Raw genomic sequence first — 22,979 nt, 5'->3', positions numbered from 1 at the left:
TGTGGGTCTGCTTTGAGTGGAGCTAGCACCGGATACAATCTGATGTGTCCATCTGGCTATTGTTTTGGACCAGGTGGTCAGAATGCAGGCACACCAATGTCTAGTGGGGTCTTTGCCTCCCCCCCCCAATATTTTCTGGTAGAGGGCAGGGCCCCCTTGATGATGAGCAGGCAGAGGAGGCTGAGAAGAAGAAGAAGAAGAAGAAGAAGAAGAAGAAGAAGAAGAAGAAGAAGAAGAAGAAGAAGAAGAAGAAGAATTTGGATTTGATATCCCGCTTTACCACTACCCGAAGGAGTCTCAAAGCGGCTAACATTCTCCTTTCCCTTCCTCCTCCACAACAAACACTCTGTGATGTGAGTGGGGCTGAGAGACTTCAGAGAAGTGTGACTAGCCCAAGGTCACCCAGCAGCTGCATGTGGAGGAGTGGAGACACAAACCCGGTTCACCCGTTTATGAATCTACCGCTCTTAACCACTACACCACACTGGCTGAGCACAGTGCGGTTCAATGGCTGGCTTCTCCAGAGCATGAGAGAGGAAGCCACGTCACACTGGGCTCCCTGCTTGGCCGCCTCCCAGCGACACAAGGTCTCTATCCCCTTTCTCCTTGGTCTAACATCATATAATATCTTCATGACTGAGTGGATGGTGGAATGGGGATTTGAACCCTGATCTCCCTGATCCTAGTCCAACATTCTGACCACCACTCTAATTTTGTTAAATTGTGGGGTCATGGTAGAGAACCCTCCCAGGGATTTGGGGCTCCAGTTGCTCCCCAGAGATACTGGGTACAGACTCCAGTCTTGCTCCTCTAAAAAAGCATCTAAACATTTGAGGATTTGTAGGATTCGTAGGAATGTTTTGCCAAGAATGGCCACATGACTGATCCACTATGGGAAAAAAAAGGCTGGCACAAAAAGCCGAAAGACACAAAGCTGTTTCCCAATTACCTTGCCCTTAAATTGGCGACATTCAAACATTTATTGAGGTTGCTTCTTTTCCTGAATATCATCCACATGGAGATTTTTTAAAAAAAGAGTTCAACAACCTTGGACCATGGGCACTTTTAGGGTTGCCACATGAACGTAAGTGTGCACAGAACAATTTATTAAACTGTTTAACATGTACATAAGGACTCTTTTTAAGGGCAGGGGGATGTTAACCCTTGCCCTACCAGACTCCTCCTCCAAGATCTTGTAGATGAGCCAGCGTATATTGTTCTCAATATGTATATTATTCTCAGTACTGAGAAAAACTCCCTGTGGAGTATTAGACTGTGACGGCATCAGTGTGTGTGTGTGTGATTTCCATAATCAGAACCAGAAGAACATAGCTCAATTCCCATTGTAAGCATAAGGCTGGGTGTGTTTGTCTCTCTCTGTGTTATGCCATGTCCCCACGGCTGCCATTTTTCATTATGCCATACCCCCTAGCAGCCATTTAGTGTCACATCATAGCCCCTCCATGGTAGCTATTTTATGACTGGTGCCCCAGCACTCTCTCAAAGTTCAGAATGTTCCCGCCGGTCCAAAATGGTCAGAGATCCCCAATTTAGAAAGATGCTTTTTTTGTTTTGTTTTGTTTTATAAGCTCTTTATAAAATTGACTATCTTGTCCAGCCCTCTTTTACCAGAAGGGAAATTCAACCAGTCTCTGTCAAAGAAGCTTATAATCCCATGGAACCCACTTTCAATGTGGTACCAAGTCACTGCTATGCCATGGTCCTCCAATCTTTTCTTGTAGAGTAATCCATCGTCCCTCAGGACATCGTATTCACAGGTCACGATGCAGGTCTCAGGAAGCAGGCGGACAATGGCATCGTCGGCAAGAAGGGGCGAACCCTCTGAAGAACTTAGGACCTTCACTTTGTCGTAGACTTCGTCATCGCAGGGAACTGTCGCCAGGGGCTTGTAGCCTCTGGTTTTAAATTCGCTCGGGATGTTTTCTGCACTCAGCCATTTCTTGTACTGCAATTTCAGGTTCACCGGAACATGAGAGCCTTGCAAAATATCTTCGAGGAGTGAAGCTTCCCCATTCACATGCTGCAATATGTAAAAAGCAGCCCGTTCCCTGAATAAAATGGGCATGGCCCGGTTTTGCTGGTATGAAGGCAAGTTGAAGTCTACAGCCTGGAGGCCTGGGTAAATGAGGATCTGTGCACGCACTTTTGCAAGGCCTGGTCTATTCACTAAACTCTGGGAGATAGAAGCAGCCAGGCAGCCACCCGCGCTGTCACCAGCAACGATGACACGGGTGTCGTCCACACCATAGTCTTCGGCGGTCTCCAGAAAGTGGGTGGTGGCAGCAAGACAGTCGTTGAGCGGGGCTGGATACTTGTGCTCAGGAGCCAGACGGTACCTAAAGCAAAATCAATTCACAATCAAATCATCTCCATCTGAGATTGTGTGTGATGTTGCTGCTTTTGAATGATCAAATAGTGGCCAGTCCCCATAGGGTGAAAGGCAGGAAGCCCACCAGCAGGTGGAGCCAGAACCAATGACAGACAACTAATTCTACTCTTTCCCTTTACAGTGGTGCCTCGCAAGACGAATTTAATTCGTTCTGCGAGTGCTGTCGTCTAGCGAAAAATTCATCTTGCGAAGCACGGATGGGGGAAGCGCGGTTTGACGGGGGGGGAGCGAAAATTTTTCGTCTTGCGAGTCACGCCCATAGGAAAATTCGTCTTGCGGGTCACCCTTTCGTTAGCAAATGCCTTTCGTCTAGCGAGTTTTTCGTCTAGCGAGGCATTCATCTTGTGAGGTACCACTGTATCTCCTCTCTGCTGAGTTCTTCAGGAGCAATGCTGAGATTAAGGAAGAAGCAGACAAACCATACCTACTTACTATCTATCTATCTATCTATCTATCTATCTATCTATCTATCTATCAAAATATATTCTACCCTACCTCCCAAAGAAGCCAAGGGTGGCTAGCACACAAATGAAAAAGCAATTAAAACATCGCAAGAGCAGCTGCAATACAGATGCAGACTGTAAAATAGGTCTCAAAAGGCTTGTTTCAGGAGGAATATCTTCACAGCACCTGTAATATTTAACAGGAGGAGGTAGATGTCACAATACCAATGACCTCCTACCTACATTGTGTGGAATGGACCTCCTGATAAGAGGGTATTGGGTTGTAAATAATAAGGCAGCAGGGCTTGGAGGAATCAAGACCGAGGTTGGTGGTGCAGGGCCCCATTTCCCCCTATATGCCATTTAGCCACATGGGCTTCATGGCAGTGGCATAGCATGGGAAGGGGCCACAGGGGCAGTGACACGGATGCTATTAGGCGGTTGAATGCTCATGCACGCTCTGCCTGTTTCCCTCCTTCCCACTCCATTGCTCCGCATGGACCTGGGCACTAGCAACCCATGCTACGCCACTGCTCCACAGGCAGACAGACCCGGAAGGTGGTCCACAAACGGAATTTTCCCCTTGGGCTGCAAAGGGACCCATTCCCTGAGGTGAGCAATGCTGAGCGAGATAGACAAAAGGTCTGGCATGTACAGTGGGTTAACCGACTTGCTCAGTGCTCTTTGGAAGGTGGTCAGAGAGCTAGGGTAAGTTGCGGCAAACGGGGGAACCACACAATTAGGCTTCCTTCTCCTGCTGGCTAGTGAGCTGTTATTAACATTTTGCCTTGCTGTGGTTGAGCATATACAAAATGCTCCATCACAACCATGGGGGGGGGGGTTAGGGGGTTTAGGGGGAATACACTGACTTACTCCACAGACACAACCACAGATTCACTCTCTCTGGCCAAATAGCGGCAGATATTTTCATGGCTTTCTGAAACGAAAATATTCCCAGAGTTATCCATTCATTAGTAAGATGTGATGATTTGATTATGTACCCCCCAGGTGCAACAGTTAACGAGAAGAACCTCATCACCACCAAAAATATATGTCAACAAAATTAACAGAGAACAAACTCCCTGGGGATGTTATTGCACCATATTCATTTGACAAAATAGGGGAAATAAATATGTTTTCCCCCATGATAAGGAAGAGAGGGAGGGAAGGAGGCACAGATCCCATCAGGGCCTGCCCCAGTCAGACTCCATCCCCTTTGGCCAACAGTGAGTGGATGGGAGAACGGTAAAATTGTAGAATTGCATTAGTGTAAACCATATAAATATATGAATCCCAAACCTACAGTTTCTTCTAGTTCCAAAATGCAGATCGCTGCCCCGCCTCCCAAAAGATTTTTGTCCATTACTTTCCAGTGACTGAAGGAAGAACAGAGAGTTAAGGTGGGCTAAATTAGCAGGTTAATTACAAGGGGAAGAAATAAATAAATATAACCCCGCTGAAAAGTGGTCCAAGATTCAAAGCTCCAGCCTTATACTGGAAAGCCTTGGCCACCCCCTTCTGATTTTTAAGTCTCTTCAAAAAGATTTCAAAGTTTTTCCTCTAGAGCCCATGAGGACTAGAAGGTTGGTGTTGTTTCTCTAAAGCTAGGATGGGGAACCTTTGGTCCTCCAGATGTTGCTGGACTCAATCATCCCCCCATCACCTTTGGTAATGCAAGCTGGGGCTGACGGGAGTTAGAGTTCAGCAACACCAAGAGCGTTAAAGGTTTCCCACCTATGCTCCAAACCAGAGGTCAGCAAACATTTTCAGCAGGGGGCCGGTCCACTGTCCCTCAGACCTTGTTGAGGGGTGGGCGGGCGGACTATATTTGGGGGGGGATTCCTATGCCCCACAAATAACCCAGAGATGCATTTTAAATAAAAGCACACATTCTACTAATGTAAAAACACGCTGATTCCCGGACTGTCTGTGGGCCGCATTTAGAAGGTGATTGGGCCGGATCCGGCCCCCGGGGCTTAGTTTGCCTACCCATGCTCTAAAGCAGTGTTTCCTCAAACTTGGGTCTGCAGCTGTTGTTGGACTACAACTCCCAGCATCCAACAACAGCTCGAGTCCCAAGTTTTTGACAAACACTGGTCTAACCTATCTCGCAAGGTTGTTGAGAGGATATAATTGTGGAGAGAATTGTGCAGGTCAACTTGAGGCTGTTGGAGGGATGGTGGGATAACAAAGCGAAGTGAAACAAAACAAAACAAAACAAAACAGCTGCAACAACAAAGATGCACAGGAATCAACAACTACTTTGAAACTTGTCAATAAATGATAGCTGCAGCACCTAGGATTGTTAAGGCACATCCTGACTTCAGAAAGCCCCCTTTGGCTTGAGATTATTTTTGGGGTGAGATGCTTTGGTGTGGGTAGATGGCTGATGACTTTGAGGAGAAACCTTATTATGAACTGGATCTTAATTCAGAGGAGACCCCTCTGCAAATGCTCTGTGTGTATGCGTTACCCCACTTCATTCAGATGCTGACGCCGATTAAGTTTGGACATAACTCACGGATGCTTCCAAACACCCAGCCTCCTCCGTGAAAGAACACGACCCCCCTCCTTCGGCCAGCAGAGGGAGTCTTCGGTTGGTAAATCCGGACAGGCACATGCTTAAACTTTGCGTCTTTAATGAAGAGTGCGTTTTCCTTCCCCAGTTTCCGGCTGTTTCGCACAAGCCGCACAAACCGGATTTGTGAGCAGATATGCAGGTTTTCCAAGATCCTTCCCTTGGAGAAGAAACGAAAGTCATATAGGAATTAACTCGTGCTAAGTTCATCCAAAGAACTATTCAGATGTTCAAAATCTAAGGGTCATAGTGCCAGGGCCGGCGCGTCCATTTAGGCGAACTAGGTAATCGCCTAGGGCGCCAAAATGGAGGGGGCGCCGGCCAGGCTTGGGCGGGGGTGCGGGACAGGCTAGCAGCAGCTTCTCCGCTGTAGTGGAGAGGTGCTGCTTGCCCCCTACACCACGCCCCAGCTCCTGCTAAAGCAGGCTTTGGCGGGGGGTGGGGGGCGGGACGGGCGGGACGGGCGAGCAGCGGCTTCTCCACTACAGCAGAGAAACAGCTGCTTGCCTCTCCACCCCCCCACCTCCCGCTAAAACAGGCTTTGGCAGGGGGGGCGCCAGAAGATTGAACTCGCCTAGGGCGCCAGAAGCCCTAGCACCGGTCCTGCATAGTGCTACCCAGCTTGGATGAAACCTACCTAAAACAGCTGGGGCATAAGGACAGGGGAAATCATTTCAGAATTATAACATTATGGGTTACGTGGTGGCAGTGCCAGATTTACGTATAAGCTAAACAAGCTATAGCTTAGGGCCCCACTCTCTTGGGGGGGGCCCAAAAAATTAAAGGAAAACAACAACTGGATGTACATTTCCAAAATATAAGATAAAAAAACAAATAAAATAAAAGCTACATACAGCAACAGTGTTTGGTGTTGTGTAGGCTCCTATGAGGGGGGAAGTCGCAAAAGTTGCTTTGCTTTTTGGGGGGGCACCCCAAAGCTGCTGAGCTTTTTTGGGGGAGGGAGAGAGAACAGAAATAAATGATGAATAATACCTTCGCTGGAACTAACGTGCAACACCGACATCATCGTCTGACAAAGTGTCAAAAAACCAGCACAATAAGGGTTAAAAAACAAACGCTGTTACGCCCAATCAGAAACAGCCACTGATGCAGCAAGTTGAAAAACAGACCAATTGCTGAACACAATTTCCTGCTAACAGCAAGGAAGGAAGGAAGGTAGGTAGGTAGGTAGGTTGGTTCCGGGTTTCAACAGCGGACACAAGCTGTAGCGTGGTGGTGGGGGGAGTGGGAGAACAAATGGGGGAAAAACAACAACAGCACGGAAGGGCCGATGGCGCTTGTGCCAGCAGTGAGGGCTCTCTGTGCCAAGTCTGGTATGCGTGCCATAGGTTCGCCACCGCTGGTATATAGACCTAATGAACTTCACCACTGGTTCCCAACCCGTACCCTACCCTATAACAAGCTTTATTCATAATAGCTGTTTGTGCAACCTCCTAAGGTGACAACACAACAAAATTCAAAACAGTAACAGTTAATTCCACATTTATCCAATATCCAATTAAAACTATTTAATTAATTCCACAACATTGATGAACTTGGTCAAGCTTTTGAAAGTCTGATACTCATTGACACCTACACTACATCCCTCTTGCTTCTTAGCAAGCCCCCCCACCCACCCACCCAGGTAATCCCACTGCCCCTTTAGGGAACCGCTGGGCTAGATGAACAAACTAGCTTTGTGGAAGGCATGCTTCAGCTGATTGTTTTGAAGAAAAAGCAGCTGTGGCAATGAAGGCTGATCCACTGGTGAGAATGGGGCCCTGTTTCACCAACCTCAGCGAGTCCCTACCTGCCTGCCTGTCCTGCTTGCTTATGAAATTCCTCCACCACCACCTTAATCTCAGCGTTGTCCTTGTTGAACTCAGCAAAAGTTGAATTCATTGGCTCCATAGAACTGCATAATTGTAGAACTGTGGAGCTGGAAGGGACCCCCCCCAGGGTGATCCAGTCCAACCCTGCAATGCAAAAAAATCAACTTTAACGAAATCCCCAGCCTCCAATGAAAGAGAGAGTCCACCATTCTCCGAGGGAGTCAGTTCCATTGTCAAACCGCTCTTATCAGAATGAAATAGAAAATTCTTTCCGGTAGCACCTTAGAGACCAACTGAATTTGTTCTTGGTATGAGCTTTCGTGTGCATGCACACTTCTTCAGATACACTTCTTCAGATACACTTCTTCAGAGTGTGCATGCACTCGAAAGCTCATACCAAGAACAAATTCAGTTGGTCTCTAAGGTGCTACTGGAAAGAATTTTCTATTTTGTTTCGACTATGGCAGACCAACACGGCTACCCACCTGTAACTTATCAGAATGGTTAGTAGAAAACTCTTTCATTAAAATTTGAATCCACTGGTTTGGGTCCTACCATCTGGAGCAGCAGAAAGCAAGCTTGGAATCATAGAATTGTAGCGTTGGAAGGGATCCTGGTGGTCATCTAGTCCAACACACACACTGCAATGCTGGCATCTCAACCCTTGGACCCTCATCCAATTTGAAACCATACCGGACCCTGCTTAACTTTGCAAATGTGCTAGCAGTTTTATTGCTGCGCCACTAGGAGGCCAGCTTGCTCCATCTTCCATGTCACAGCTCTTCAGGTATTTTGAGGACAGCTCTCCTATCACCTCTCAGTCTCCTCTTTACTAAACATCCCCAACTCCCTCAACTGTTCCTCATCAGGCTTGGTTTCCAGACCCTCGATCATCTTGCTTGCCCTACTCTGCACACATTCCAGTTTGTCAATATCCTTCTTAAACACCCCTCTCTCAATAGCTCGGGTGCCACCTATCTGTTTCCCACCTTAATACTGGGTAGCAGCTACCACAGAGCTGCAGAATCCCTCTCCAAATCTGGTACAGGGCCTACACTAAATGCCTGGAGGAAATCCGCCCGCCTGATACCTGTTATCTGCTCCCGAAAGGGCAGTATGTAGTAAACAACATTTTCAAGGGCAAACAGCAGCCCAGATGTGGGTAGGTCAGGTGTGCTCCAGCAGGAAAGAGAGTGAGTCGGAAAAGACTGAACATGCCTCCCTCACCTCACCTCACCCCATGCCATTCTTTGTGGTGGCACCTTGCCAATGGAGCTCCCTCCAGTCTGTGCTCACTGCAGATATGTTTTAAGAGGCGACTGTAAACCATTTTATCAAGCCAGATTTTTGGACTCCCATGAGATAGACCATTTCCTTGGAGTGCAATTTTATTGATATTATTTGCAGCAGTTCTGGCCATGCCGACTTTAAGTGTTTAACTTCTGTTTTACTTCAGCGCAGCTGTTTCATCTGTTCATGTTTAGGTTCCCTGGGCTCCAAACTGAAAGACGGGCAAGAAATAAAGGTCTTGTGTAATTGCGTTTTGTGTGTGTATTTTTAATCTACATTGACTTTCCTTCTCACAAAGTTGCTTCTTTCTCATTCTTTCATTTATTCATTCTAAGTCTGCCTGTGAGCCTGCTACAAACATTACTGCTCCCACAGCAGGCACTAATTGGCTCTTGGATGAAAATGTTCCAGAGGCCATGTCAAACACCATTAATAATTTTTAAAACTCTCTTTCTTTCTCTCTCTCTCTCTCTCACACACACACACACACACAGAGAGAGAGAGAGAGAGAGAGCTGTCACATCCAGACCGTTTAAAGCACACGGATTCCCCCAAGGAATCCTGGGAACTGTAGTTTGCTCCTTACAGAGCTACAAGTCCCAGCAAACTGCACTTCTCAGCATACTTTGGGGGGAAGGGAAGTCATATGCTTTAAATTGTACAGCGTGGATGTGACCAGAGTCTCACTCAAGTCACTGTAGAAAGTTCAGGGAAATGCTAGTGAAAAGCAGCTACTCTGAACCTGGAGGATTAATCCTGCCCAGTCATTCAGCACCAGAGCCAAACTTTTCTGGGTTGCGTTTAAGCACTTCCAAGCTCGTTCCTCTCCCTTTCCCTCCTCCTGCCCAAGAATTCCTCTCTCGTTAGATCTCTCCGTCTCCGCCGGGGGGGGGGGCACTTTACCGTTTGCGATGCCGGAGAGAAACAGGTTAAAATCAGGAGGAGAGCGCAATGGCGAATGGGGGTGGGGAGCCGGTTAAGTTTGTGGATTTCTCGGAAGTCACCACCTCGCCTTTGGATGGGGGCGCTGCGATCCACTCACCAGGACGGACGTGCCAATCAGCGTGGCATGAAGGATTCGCAACTTGGCCGGGTGCTCGACTCCAGGAGGGATCTCGGAGTTGGCGTAATCGAAATAAATGCTTCCCAGAACAAGCAGGAGGAACGCTGCCAAGAGAGCAGCCACCAACAGCACCAGAAACGCGTGCAGGAAGCCCATGTCGCTGCGGCTCGGAAGAGCGCCTGCTTTCGCCCTTGGATTTTCCTCCTCACCGAACTTGGCTCGGCTGCGATACTCAGGTTGCCGGCAGCTGGAAGGAGCGTCCCTAATCCCCTCCCACGCGCGGGAGGGAACGAAAGGCGAGCCCGGTGCCTTCAGAGCAGCAGAGAAACCGACCAAAGCCTCGCAGGATTCGATTCCCACCCACCAGGAAGTTAAACGCCCCCTCCCCTTTCCCATGCAAGCCGAGCAGAGGCAGGTGTTGTTGCGCATGCGAAGAAAGAAACAGCGAAAGATTCTCGCGTCCTCAAAGTTGCTGAACAGGTTAACAGACTATTGAGACACCCGAACAGAAAGTGTTGCAGAAGGCAAGACACTGCAAAGTGATACTAACTTAGGCTCATAGCTGTCAAGTTTCGGATTCGAAAATAAGGGATCAGCACCCTCACCTGTCCCGGGGACAGTCTACGGTTCTCAGGGACAGTCCACACAGTGGTAATACCCCCCCCCCCGGGCTACAAATTAATTTACACCAGGCTACACACCATCATCTTTCCCCACATTCATATGTGGGATTTGACTGGAGTAACACATGACTGGAAAGCTTTGCAGTTCCACAAACATAGGCATTTTCCACAACAGCTCCGCAGCACAAATCCCTTCTGCAGGCAGGCACCCATGCGCAAGAAATGCGCTCCTCTCCCCACAGCGGACCCATGCTCCCTCGCCCTCTCGAATTTCCCCTCTGCAAGCTGCATCGCACCTAAATATTTCCATTCTGCACAACGCGCAGCATTTGCATGCCCTCCTCCTGACAGCACCACACACGGAGGGATAATTCCCACACACAGCTTGATGGGCACATATGCAAACCTACCCCACCCACCCCTATATATATATATATATATATATATATATATATATATATATATATATATATCTCAAATGAGCATCAGAGGGAATGGTGCATGCCTCTTTGTCAATTTGAGAATAGTTGCACTCCGTGGGTGACAACATACAGAAATAGAAAGCGATGGGCTAGGCCACATACACCCGGACAACACCATTACTGGCCCCAACATCTCAGGACTATTTAATTGCTCATCTTCTAACATTGTGTATGCAATCAAATGCCAACAGTGCCCTTCAGCTCTCTATATTGGACAAACAGGCAAAACCCTACGCCAAAGGATAAATGGACATAAATCTGATATCAGGAATCACAAGACAGAGAAACCAGTAGGAGAACACTTCAGTCTCCCAGGACATTCTGTACAAGATCTCAAAGTAGCTGTCTTACTACAAAGGAATTTCAGAAATAGACTGGAAAGAGAAGTTGCTGAATTGCAACTAATTACCAAACTTAAAACCATGGAGAGACCTGGTCTGAACAAAGACATTGGATTCTTATCTCATTATACATGACAAAGCTATCTTTAGCCATCTCACCCCTTGCTTTTTCCTGTAAGACCAATTGCAGCCATTAACAGTCGTCAACAGGTTTTCCACACCTATCAGCCGATCACCCATTCCCACCACCCTTCTGAGTAATACCCCTCCCCACTCTCTCACTATATATAAGGGTCTGGTGACTTCTGTTTCAGTGTATCTGAAGAAGTGTGCATGCACACGAAAGCTCATACCAAGAACAAACTTAGTTGGTCTCTAAGGTGCTACTGGAAGGATTTTTTAAAATTTTATTTTATTTTTTACTATGGCAGACCAACACGGCTACCTACCTGTAAGCATATTTTGGTGCGACTGGCTCTGCTGCACTGGGAGTCAACACTAGAGGGCGCTGCATTACGACTATAATGCAGTGAATGGAGCAGAACTGAAGAGGAGAGTCATCCGGGAGCTGGATTTTAGCTTTGCACAAGGCGCTGTTGAAATTTAAAAAAACAAAGTCTGCCACTGGCACAAATGTGTGTTGAAGGAGGGGGAGACTGGTGGGCCCAGTCCTGCCCCCTATATGTGTGTTTAATAAAGCACTCCATAAGTTCTCTTAAGAAGTCTTATCATAGCATAAAAGTACCCCAGGACTGCTGAAATTCAGGGAGACGTATTCTGGGCCCTGCTACCAACAGCCTGGTGACCCAGGGGCACTGATTTCTTTTATTTCTTTATTTATTTCCTATGCTGCTGCTCATTCCAATGAATCGCAAAGCAGTTTACGAACAGTAAATAACAATAACAACACAAATACAGCACAAATCATACAGAACAATTAACGGCATGAGTAAAGCAATTGCTACCCAAAGAGCACCATCAACGAAACAACTAAAAATAAATAAACAGCACAATTGCAAACAACTAAAAATAAGCTAAACAGCACAATTGCAACAAGTTATAGGATTCACAAAGTACTAACTATGACATTCATAATCTATAAAACAATGCCAACCACATTAACAAAATAGCAACCAGAAATAAACCAAGTGCTGCCAAATTCTTACACACACGCTCCCCATTCCCATGATTCAAAATCTTCCATTTGGTTCATTAAAAGACACTTTCACATAATGTCCATGGCAACAAGACTGTCCAAAAGGTGCTTCGGGCTAAAGGTGAGCAGCTGAGCCTCTTCTTCCCAGAAAAAACATCATGGCAAAGTAGAAACCAACCTTTCTTGCATCCACAGCTGCTCCCAATGCTTGCTTTCCTCTTCCCTCCTCATTCCTTTATCCTTTTATATCACATTTTTAAGGTTGCAAGCCTGCAAGCAGGAGCTGTCTTATTTTTAAATATCTGTAGAGCACGTTTTGCAATGAGAAAAGTATCCCTCCATCTCTGTGTTACTCATAGCTTCTGCCATTGTTTAAAAACCACCATCTGAAGCAGAAATGGTGTGGAGTGCAGTTAAAAATATGGGGGAAGCCAAAATGAGCAGATCCTTTCGCCTCTGCTCAAAGATAAATAAGATAAATAAGATAGTTGCTGTTGATCATAAGAAGTCAGAGATACAAATCATGATTTTATTTTTATTTTATTTTTTAAAAATGCTCATAAGTCTTTTAGAAATGCTATAATGCTGTCTAACCCCCTTTTCCCAGAAGGAAATGATAGAAATCCATCAAATAGACTTATCACCCCATGAAATCCATTTTCAATGTGGTACCAGGTGACCGGTACCCTATTGTCCTCCAGTCTTTTCTTGTAGAGGATGCCATCGTCCCGTAGAACATCATACTCACAAGTTACAATGCATGTTTTTGGAAGCTGGCCGACCACAACGTCATCTACCATGAGTGGAGAGAAAGTTGGCTCTAGCGCTTGCTTCACCACTTCATAGATGTTGTCCTCATAGGAAGCGGCCGTAGGTGGCTTGTAGCCTCTGACCTTAAACTCATTGGGGATGTTCTCTGAGCTGATCCACTTCCCAAATCTCATTCTTATGTCTCTGGGAACATGGCAGCCCTGCACAACGCTTTCCAACACCGATAAGTCCTTATTGAGATACCGCAAGGCTGCGCCAACGACGTGCTCCCGGTACAAGATGGGGACGGCTCGGTTTTGCTGGTACGAAGGCAGGTTGAAATCTAGTGCTTGGAGGCCAGGATAGATCAGAATCTGAGCAAGTGGCCGCGGGACGCCAGATCTGGTCACTAATGCTTGGCACACAGAGGCGGCAAGATTCCCTCCGACACTGTCTCCGCTGATGACGATGCAGGCTGGGTCAACCCCATAGTCTTTGGCGGTTTTCATAAAATGTATGCTGGCAGTCAGGCAGTCCTTAAACTGGGATGGATATTTCTCCTCGGGGGCCAAATGATACCTGGGATATGATTTATTTGTATATAAGACAAATCTGGCCAAAATAACAGCACGATAGGATCACATCTTACACACATTCATCTCACATGATTTCAACTCATAATCAGGCATAGGCAAACTCAGCCCTCCAGATGTTTTGGGACTACAACTCCCATGACCCCTAGATAACAGTGATCAGGGGTGATGGGAATTGTAGTCCCAAAACACTTGGAGGGCTGAGTTTGCCTATGCCTGCTCATAATGAAAGTTTGTCGGTCCTGCTCTGAGTAGGCCTATTACAATTAATAAGCCTAAGTTACTCATGGTCATTAACATTAATGGCCCTACTCTGAATAGGATACAACCCCAAACTCATAGCCATTTTCCCATCAGGCACTGCAATATAAATTTACTTTGCATTGGGCTGGGTGTGTTTCAGTTGGCAAGAGGTAGCCTTCTGCTGGGCTCCACCATTAAGTGATGCCAATTGGAAACTCTGCATTCTGCCCACTGAATGTGTGACCAGTCAGTTGCCAGTGGTGGAATCCCTTCTTCGCTGCAGCGTTTAGCAAATTCAGCAGTATAACGCTATTAGTCAGTTCCCAGGGTCTGTTTACTTACCCGACAGAAAGCACCACTGAATCACTTTCTTTGGCAATGTAGCGGCAAAGGTGGTCATAGGAATCTGGAAAGACAAGATGTGTGGGCCATGTTAGAAGAGTTCTAGGGACCGTCTGATCTTGGCAGAAAGTTGGGATTAATACAGGTGTTATGAAGGCAAATGATTCCAATTGGAACAACCAAAGTGACAAACATGTTCTATACAGTTTCAAAATCATAGAATCGTAGAATTGTAGAGTTGGAAAGGACCATGATGCTCATCAAGACCAACCCCTGCAATGCAGGAGTCTTTTGTTCAACATGGAGCTCACAACTCTAAGGTTAAGAATTTAATGATCTACCAACTGAGTTAAATCTGATTCACCTTTGGTCTTTGTGCACCTGAGCACTTTAAGATTTATAGCCCTTTAACGCGAGATGAGTGCCGCAACCCCAGAGTCGGACACGACTGGACCTAATAGTCAGGGGTCCCTTTACCTTTTATGAGGAAACTAACAAAGCATCTTAGAATGCTCAGATACGCAAGGACCATTCCACGCTCCCCCACCCCACCCCAAACTGTATGTTATGTGTTTTTCAGTACACTAGAAAGGACAAGGTGAGCTCCTCACTGCCAGCTATTCCCGGCTCACTCTGGGACAATCTGTTAAGATTGAGAGTAGGAAGATACCCAACTGATGTAATCTGTTCTAAACTATTTGCAAGCTTAATGTTTGACTGCATTATTTACACCATATCTGCCTGGAGATGATCTGTTATATGTTATATGAAAAATAAAGTTAAGAAGAAGAAGGGGAAGCAAACAAACAGACAAACAACACTTGTAGCTCTTCTGGGATCTGAAGGGCAGGAAGACTTTTTTCTTTCTTTCTAATCATCCATAAGGACGTGTGTGGACGTGTGTGTGTGTGTGTGTGTGTGTGTGTGTGTGTGTGTGTGTGTAGCATGGAAACTCATCTTCAGTCTGATCTCAGGCAGTGGTGCTGACTATCACCTTTCTCCTTCTTGGTCTCATTGTTGCCCTTGCAAAGGAGGAAGAGGAGGACGAGGATGATGGAGACAAAACTAGAATTAGTTGAGTCTGCCTGTCATTGGCTTTGGCTGCTGTTGGCCTCCCTGCTTTCCACTGTACCAGTCCCAATAGGCACCAACCATCACAGGTACCAACGCTGAGTTAGATGGACGGAAATCCACAACTAGAACGGCATTCATCCCTCAATTACTACAAAACTCTTTGTCATTTTCATCTGGCCCAACTGCTCTACCTCCCTCAAGTGCTGCAGAGGAAATTGCCACAGACAAATCAGAGGTTTCCCCCCAGAGGTAGAGCCCCAGACTTGATTTCTGTCCCTTAAGGTTGCAGCTCAAAGCTTAAGGTCAAATGGGAGGTGTTTTTTTTTCTTTCAAAAAAGTTCTGTGTAGGTAGCTCTATCTTATTTGCTAAAGAACAAGCAGTTCAAACTGGTACTGATAAACAGTGATGTTGCTGACATGCAGAACCAACTGTATGTACCACTGATTCCCTGGCTAAGGTTACTTTTTAACATCAACCACCAACACAATTGAGTAACTTCTTTCCTGTTGAGCCATTTCCCCTGTTGAAAATTATTTCCACACCCTCCTTTTCTCCTCCATTGGAGGGACATCTCTCTTGCTCTTTGACTTCATGTCACCAGTTTGTTTTTTTTGACTGACTGACCACACAAAATGGTCAAATCTTTCCTTGTAGAAAAACTGCTTAAAAAAATAAAAAATAAATTAAAAATAAAACCTGGACGGATTTGCCTGCAGTTTATCCAGTTTCAGTCTATGGAAGGGCAAATTTGCCTGCAAGTTTCATTCACTTATGCAGGAAAAAAGTTATGGCTTTTTTTTTTTTTTTAAGATTCCTGATTCTTCGGGGAGGGGGGGGGGCAGGGCAGAGCCTCAGATTTAAGAGATCTGATTTTGACCTGAATAACAAATCAAATAGGAAAAGCAGATTTGATCCAAGACAAATTCAGTTGTTTCTCAGTGCTACATTTATCTTGGTGATGATCTAGGTCAGGCACGTCCAACAGGTAGATTGTGATCTACCAGTAGATCACTGGACGTCTGTGGTAGATCACTGGTAGATCAGTGGTTCTCCCCAAAGAAGCTAAAAAACCTTGGCTCCCTTTTAAAAAAACTCAACATCTTTGCCCTGCACCCCCTAAAATGACCTGAACCACCAAAAACAGGGCTTTCCTTCCTCAATGTCGCTTTCCTACTCCCTAAAGAAGCTCAATAACTTTTATGTGAACCCCCCAAAAGGAGGTAGATCACTGCCAGTTTTTAACTCTGTGAACAGATCTCAGTCTCTTGGAAGTTGGCCACCCCTGATCTAGGTATTACATTTATTTCATTATTAGTAACCATGGCTAGCTTCTTTTTAATATATACAAAAAATGCCCTCCCACAGCATGTGGGGAAAGAGAAGTTTAACCATTTCTTCCCTAGCCTTGAAAATTGTCCCCATGTTACAATATAATTATGAATAAAAATATATAAATAAATAGTTTTTATCATCATCATCATCATCTATCATCCTAAATAGAAATAAATGAAAGGAAGACTGTCTAATAAGGATGAGAATTATTATAATGTTGCATTTCAGGGAGAGGGAGTTTTAGGTCCATGGAGAAAATGAGGCCCTCAAGTCCTTTCTATTTGCCCCTTGGCCATCTCAGGTCACACCCATCAACACCTCTGCTCCATGCCTTCCTCAAGTGGAAGTGGCCGACTTTTCAGGATGCCTTACTGATGCTGCCGAACATCCAAGCTCCTCCATGGAAGTAGATGACTCCTCTTCTTTCTCTTGGGCCCCGTGGCTGGTAAACCCTTACAGGGATGTCCTCAAACACCAGGTCCTGAATGTCAAGCTCGGGGTCCTCTCCCATTCTCTTTCCTTCTTGGGTGTAGCGGATGAAGTGAATCTCAGTGCACAGGTGTAGATTCTCCAGAATCTTCCCCTGTTTGGAAGAAAGATACAAGGAGAGGAGAGGAGGTGACATGAATTCCAAAGAGCTTGTTCTCTCCTGTGCTGGATGTTTCCATTCTCATAAGAAGAGTCCTTCTGGATCAGGCCAATGGCACCATCTAGCACAGCATCCTGTTCTCATAGTGGCCAACTAGATGTCTCTTCTGAGAAACCCTCAAGAGGAAACTGAGCACAAGAGCCCTCTTCCCTCCTGTGGTTCCCAGCAACTGCCATCATTCTCCCACTTTGCCCCACTGCAGTTACTCATTGTAACTGTTAGGAGTGGATTTCTGTTTCATCTTGAAATGCTAATATTTAATATTATTCTATACAGTGGTAACTCGGGTTAAGAACTTAATTCGTTCTGGAGGTCCGTTCTTAACCTGAAACTGTTCTTAACCTGAGGTACCACTTTAGCTAATGGGGCCTCCCGCTGCCGCTGCGCTGCCAGACCACAATTTCTGTTCTTATCCTGAAGCAAAATTCTTAACCTGAAGCGTTATTTCTGGGTTAGCGGAGTTTGTAACCTGAAGCGTATGTAACCTGAAGCATATGTAACCTGAGGTACCACTGTATTACTTTAATGAATGTTGAATGTTGTTTTATTTTCATATTGTATGTTGCATTATGCATATTGTCTTATTTATATGATGTTAGCCGCTCTGAGACCCAGGTGGCGCTGTGGGTTAAACCACAGAGTCTAGGGCTTGCTGATCAGAAGGTTGGCGGTTCGAATCCCTGCCATGGGGTGAGCTCCCGTTACTCGGTCCCAGCTCCTGCCCACCTAGCAGTTCGAAAGCACGTCAAAGTGCAAGTAGATAAATAGGTACCACTCCGGCAGGAAGGTAAACGGCGTTTCCGTGCGCTGCTCTGGTTCGCCAGAAGCGGCTTTGTCATGCTGGCCACATGACCCGGAAGCTGTCTGCGGACAAATGCCGGCTCCCTCAGCCTATAGAGCGAAATGAGTGCCGCAACCCCAGAGTCAGACACGACTGGACCTGATGGCCAGGGGTCCCTTTACCTTTACCTTTTTAGCCGCTCTGAGCCTGGCTTTGGCCGGGGAGGGCGGGATACAAATAAAATATTATTATTATTATTATTATTATTATTATTATTATTATTATTATTATTATTATATTCCCTATTTCTGTCATTGACATGTGTAGCCCTAGCAGAGTACCAGATTCTGAGTCCTCAGTGGATGAACAAGACGCCTCACTGTCTGAGGATATTGAGGAGCAAGGAGGGCCCCCTGAGGACCAATGCTGAATCTACTTGTCAGTGAGGTGTCTCTTCGTAAGTAAGCAATCCCTGATACCAGGGCTGGGAGATGTCAGGTTTTTAACATCATGATGTATCACCAGCCAAGCATTGTGGTCTGGCAATACACCGCAAGGTTGAAACATCAAGCTGCCTTGGCCCCAGCCCAAGAGGTGTGGGGTGAAACTGCCACAGCTCTCACCATGGGAGCCGAGGCACTTTTCACCCCAGTGCCTCGTGGGCTGGGACAGTACAACTTGTTTGCGAGGCTCAGCTAGGGAGTGGGAGGGCTCCCTCCTCCCAGCTCAGGACGTCTTTCTGAGCATGAAACTTTTTCCGCCCCCTAAATGAGCATGCCCCATGCCTCTCCAGCTTGCACGTGAGGCATCAGGGCTCGCTAAATTGGTGGGTGAGAGCAGTTTAAAGAAGCCGAGGGAGGAACAATCAGTATCGGCCTGGCAATACAGCCTGCTTTGGTAGTGGGAGATGCTGGGGTATGAATCTGGGACCTTCTTCGTGGAACACAAATACTCTACAATGAGTTACAAGATTATGCCTGGGAAGATCGCATGCATAACTGCATTTACATATTTATTTCATTCATCTTACTCACTTCCCCTTCCTATCATATTTAATTCCATCTGAAAACAGGAAACTCTGTTATACCAAGTCAGACCACTGGTCTATCTGGCTCATCAATATCTACACCGACTGGCGGTGGCTCTCCAGGCAGGGGACATTCCCAAGCCCAGTCCAACCTGGAGATGGTTGGGATTGAACTTGGGACCTTCTGCATGCAAAGCAGTTGTTCAGCTACTGGGCTATGGGTATTCTATAGACATAGGAAACTGCCTCATACCAAACCATCTCTCTTTCCAAACTGACTTGCAAGAAGTTAGAATAGTTGTCCTGTATTAGGGATGGGGGGCTTGAGGCCTCCAGCTGTTGTTGGGCTTCAGTGCCCATGTTCTCTGCTGGCTCTCGTGGGAGCTGGAGTCCAGCATCCATTCCTGTTCCATATAACATGCAACCCTGATATCCTAAAGCAGTGTTTTTCAACCACTGTTCCGCGGCACACTAGTGTGCCGCGAGATGTTGCCTGGTGTGCCGTGGGAAAAATTGAAAAATTACTTTATATATAGTCAATATGGGCACAGAGTTAAAATTTTTAACATTTTCTAATGGTGGTGTGCCTCGTGATTTTTTTCATGAAACAAGTGTGCCTTTGCCCAAAAAAGGTTGAAAAACACTGTCCTAAAGGATGCGAGCTTGTGTCAGACTATAGCTTAGTGTTAAAGCATCATGCAGGAAGTCCCAAGTTCAATTACTGGCACTTCCAGGTAGGGCTGAGAAAGATTCCCACCTGAAACCTGGAAAAGACACTTCCAGTCATTGTGGAGCATACCGAGCAAAATAGTCCAATGTTCTGACTCGCTATTCCTGCATTGCAGGGGGTTGGATTAGATAGCCCTTGGGGTCCCTTCCAGCTCTACAATTCTGTGATTCTAAGGCAGCTTGCTATATTCCTAATCGGAGAGGCAATTGAAAAAACAAAAAAAGTTCCATCACTAAAAAAACCAAAAACTTACCAGGAATGATGAAAGAATCATGAGCCAGTTAAGAATGCGAAGCTTCATAGGCTGGTCAATCCCAGGAGGAATCTCAGACTTGGAGAGATCACAGTAAATGGCCCAAGTGATCAGCAGAGCAAAGGGAATGATCAGTATTTGCAGGAGAATTACAAAAAAGTTGAAGTTTAGCAGCATGTTCTCCAATGTTGGTCGAGTGGCTCCTGTTGCTTGTTATCTCCTGGTTCCAGATGCTTGTTATCTCCGGTGTCTGCAGTTTGCTAATGTTATAAGCTGCATACTCTCTGGAACACTGTAGTAGTATCTGATGGGGGCTGGGCTTTTTTTAGGCTCCAGTTGCAGCAAACACACAGGAAGCCCAAGAGCGTCTGAAAATAGAAGTTGGCCAACGAGCCGCCAGAGTTCTTTTAAGGTTGTGCAAGCCCTGTCGAAGAAAACGGGCAACTGAGGTTAGGAAAACATGACTGTTTTGATCCCGGGTCACGTGTCCTGCGATCCACGTGCTGTTGCTTCCTTTCGGGAAAGAGCAACTTCCAGTGCCTCCCTGCCAGTGGAAGTGGTTCAGGAACACCTTGCTAAACACAAGCTTGTCCCCAGGTTACTCACTTCAAAGGCATTGCAAAGCAAAGGGTGATTGCGAAAATGGATGCGGAGGGGTGGAGCAAGTGGTGCAAAGGGGCAGAATCCTCTCCTAATTTCCACCTGGATTTATGTGGTTGAAGTATATGGTAGGGGATCTGTGTCTAAGGTTGCCTCTGAGGAAGGCTCCTCTAGATCCCTCAAGTTTTAGAGCACCCAGCAGAGCACGCACCTCTTTGTTTTCATGATTTTGGTCCAAATTAGAGTTTGCGCTGTATTGCTGCAATCTCTCCACCCTCTTGGAGCTAACAGCAGTTTATACCTGCCTTTTTGGCATGAACTGAGCTAGAACCAGCTCCAGGGGTAATTTAGACTACAGGGAAAGGCAAGGACTTGCAACCTTGTTTGAGAAGATAATATTACATTTTATGCTGTAAACCGCCCTCTGATATCAGGACGAAGGACTAAAAACAAACAAACGGCATTTCCACAGTACAGAGACATAGTTCAGTCACTCATGGAGGACCTGGAACAGAGCTGGTGAGATGTGTGGTCTGGAGAGAGTTCCAAGGGCCACACAGAGAAGCCAAGAGGGCCACATTCATATACTTGCCAATTTAGGATGGCATTCCATGCATCTGAGAAAGTGGACTGTGCTCCCCAAAAGGATATGCTTGTAGTACAGTCCCTTAAATATAAAAAGTCCACTCCACAACCACTCCCATTCCTCTGTTTTATGGAACATGGGGTTTCCAGACCTCCAGGACTGAGCTGAAGTCTCAAAGTTAGCCTGTCCCTTTCCGGGTCGCAGGTGGAGAGCTTGACTCTCCAGGTGGAGGATAATGCCATTTTAAAAAAATTAAGTAGACTGTGCATGTAGCTTCAGCCTGGCAGGAGTCAACTGCAGATTATAGCATAGAGTCCAGACTCTCAAGGCAGGGGCGGTTCTGCCCCACTCCTGTCCTCTCCTTTCCCAATTAACCTCCACCTCTGCAAATTATTGCATAGATACTCTGGGGAGTCTGCCCTCCTCCCTTTTCCCAATTAACCCCTGACTCCAGGGCTCAGTAGTGGGAAGGAGTGCAGAGAAAGGAAAAGAACTGGGCTAGGCTCAAGGGGAGGATGGGGTTGTGAGTGTGACTGTGCATCTAGTGCAGGGTGGCAGAAGTGAGCAGAATATGTGAAGAGCGACAGCAGGAGTTAGGTTCTGCTACCTCTGTTGCCCACAGCAACTCCCAGGTTTCAGGTTTAGGCTCTGAATTCTCAGCATCTGGGATGAACATGGCCTGACAACCCTAATCCTTCTTGAGATCCACTATCTGCACTTTCCGGAAACAAATGTAGATCATTTAGCTTTTCCAGCGGGATGGTTTTTTGTCTTTAGGTCTCTGCCTTTTTCTGCCTTTTTTTGAAATAGTTTTTATTTTGCAAATATAAATTTATAACAATACCAAATGCATATTCATAGATCGAGATTTCTCTGAATCTTGAGACCCCCCCCATCTCATCCATGGGTCCTATTGTCAACATTTACAACTGCATATTATTCCAAGTCTCTGCCTTGAGTGTTTCTTTGTATTGTTTTTCTTAAAGCCAGGCTTAGATTTTGTTCATACTATTCTTAAACTTATTTAAGTTTCTTTTATTGTATGCTTGCAGGTTGCCTCGGGACTTATCTGAAAGTTGATTCCTGCATTCATAAAAATAGCAATAATTAGTATTAGTGTTTATAGTCTTTGTGATGCCGGAATATACTTCCATTTCAGTGACATTGCAGGAATGTTGGAAGTGACCGGAAGACTACAATGCACATCCGCCGTCACTCACCTCCAAATGAGCCCCAGCAGGTTTAGCTTCCAATTATGCAACCACTCAAGGAGCCTCCTAAGGGCATTTTCTCAAAGGCCTAGTGCAGATGACATGAGTCCACGAGCTATCCTGCTTAATCACACCAAAGACCAAATTTTAAGCAGGTGGAAGAACCTCCTACAATGGCTGCTATTTCCTGATTAATCCTAGGCTCTCGCAGATTAGATTAGAACTGTTGGAGATTCATTACCCATGTGCAGTCAGGTTTGTTGTCTATCACATGACTGGGTATGTTGAGTTGCTGAGTTCTGTTTACGCAACTGTGCAAACCTCTGCGGATCCCGAAGTGTGCTGATGTCTTCTGGCATCAGTCGCTGTGATGTTCAGGCTAGTGAATCCTTTGAAGCTCCCGAACGATCATCCAGGAGGAAGGGAACATGCCAGTCGGACATGTTTCTCTGCCAAGGTTCAGCTTGTGAGTAGGACATATCCTGACAGTAACATTTCTTTACAGAGACTACTAGTTATCACCACTTTGCTTCGATTGAAGACAATGTCATCTATCACTGTGAGTTCATGCCTGCAATTTGAGGAATCT

General features: G+C 46.0%; 2 protein-coding genes across 2 annotated transcripts; both read right to left on the bottom strand.

Annotated features, from left to right (window-relative positions):
• Positions 1 to 937: 937 nt before the first annotated feature.
• LOC117050706 (arylacetamide deacetylase-like 4) lies at positions 938 to 9,964 on the bottom strand. Its single transcript, XM_033156482.1, has 4 exons — positions 9,596 to 9,964; positions 5,375 to 5,591; positions 3,727 to 3,790; positions 938 to 2,357 (listed from the first exon to the last, which is right to left on the bottom strand). The coding sequence occupies exons 1-4, from the start codon at positions 9,770 to 9,772 to the stop codon at positions 1,583 to 1,585; spliced, it is 1,233 nt and encodes a 410-aa protein (XP_033012373.1). The 5' UTR covers positions 9,773 to 9,964; the 3' UTR covers positions 938 to 1,582.
• Positions 9,965 to 12,739: 2,775 nt separating this feature from the next.
• LOC117050707 (arylacetamide deacetylase-like 4) lies at positions 12,740 to 20,423 on the bottom strand. Its single transcript, XM_033156483.1, has 4 exons — positions 19,994 to 20,423; positions 16,926 to 17,136; positions 14,147 to 14,210; positions 12,740 to 13,547 (listed from the first exon to the last, which is right to left on the bottom strand). Exons 1-4 carry the CDS (start codon positions 20,168 to 20,170, stop codon positions 12,776 to 12,778), a joined length of 1,224 nt encoding a protein of 407 aa, XP_033012374.1. The 5' UTR covers positions 20,171 to 20,423; the 3' UTR covers positions 12,740 to 12,775.
• Positions 20,424 to 22,979: the final 2,556 nt, after the last annotated feature.

This window comes from Lacerta agilis, chromosome 8, assembly GCF_009819535.1.
Source record: "Lacerta agilis isolate rLacAgi1 chromosome 8, rLacAgi1.pri, whole genome shotgun sequence".
In the NCBI taxonomy this organism is placed as follows: Eukaryota; Metazoa; Chordata; class Lepidosauria; order Squamata; family Lacertidae; genus Lacerta; species Lacerta agilis.
The sequence above is the reverse complement of the archived record's forward strand: the minus strand, read 5'-3'. Positions and strand labels throughout refer to the sequence as shown.

What these genes read in the sequence shown, in the direction of transcription:
- LOC117050706 (XM_033156482.1), bottom strand. Translation starts at nt 9,772, where the DNA reads ATGGGCTTCCTGCACGCGTTTCTGGTGCTGTTGGTGGCTGCTCTCTTG. An exon ending in TGATTGGCACGTCCGTCCTG is followed by an intron (nt 5,592 to 9,595) that starts GTGAGTGGATCG and finishes TTCTTCTCCAAG; the next exon opens with GGAAGGATCTTGGAAAACCT. An exon ending in TCTGTGGTTGTGTCTGTGGA is followed by an intron (nt 2,358 to 3,726) that starts GTAAGTCAGTGT and finishes ATTTTGCTTTAG; the next exon opens with GTACCGTCTGGCTCCTGAGC.
- LOC117050707 (XM_033156483.1), bottom strand. Translation starts at nt 20,170, where the DNA reads ATGCTGCTAAACTTCAACTTTTTTGTAATTCTCCTGCAAATACTGATC. An exon ending in TTGGATGTTCGGCAGCATCA is followed by an intron (nt 14,211 to 16,925) that starts GTAAGGCATCCT and finishes TTGTCTTTCCAG; the next exon opens with ATTCCTATGACCACCTTTGC. An exon ending in TCAGTGGTGCTTTCTGTCGG is followed by an intron (nt 13,548 to 14,146) that starts GTAAGTAAACAG and finishes ATCATATCCCAG; the next exon opens with GTATCATTTGGCCCCCGAGG.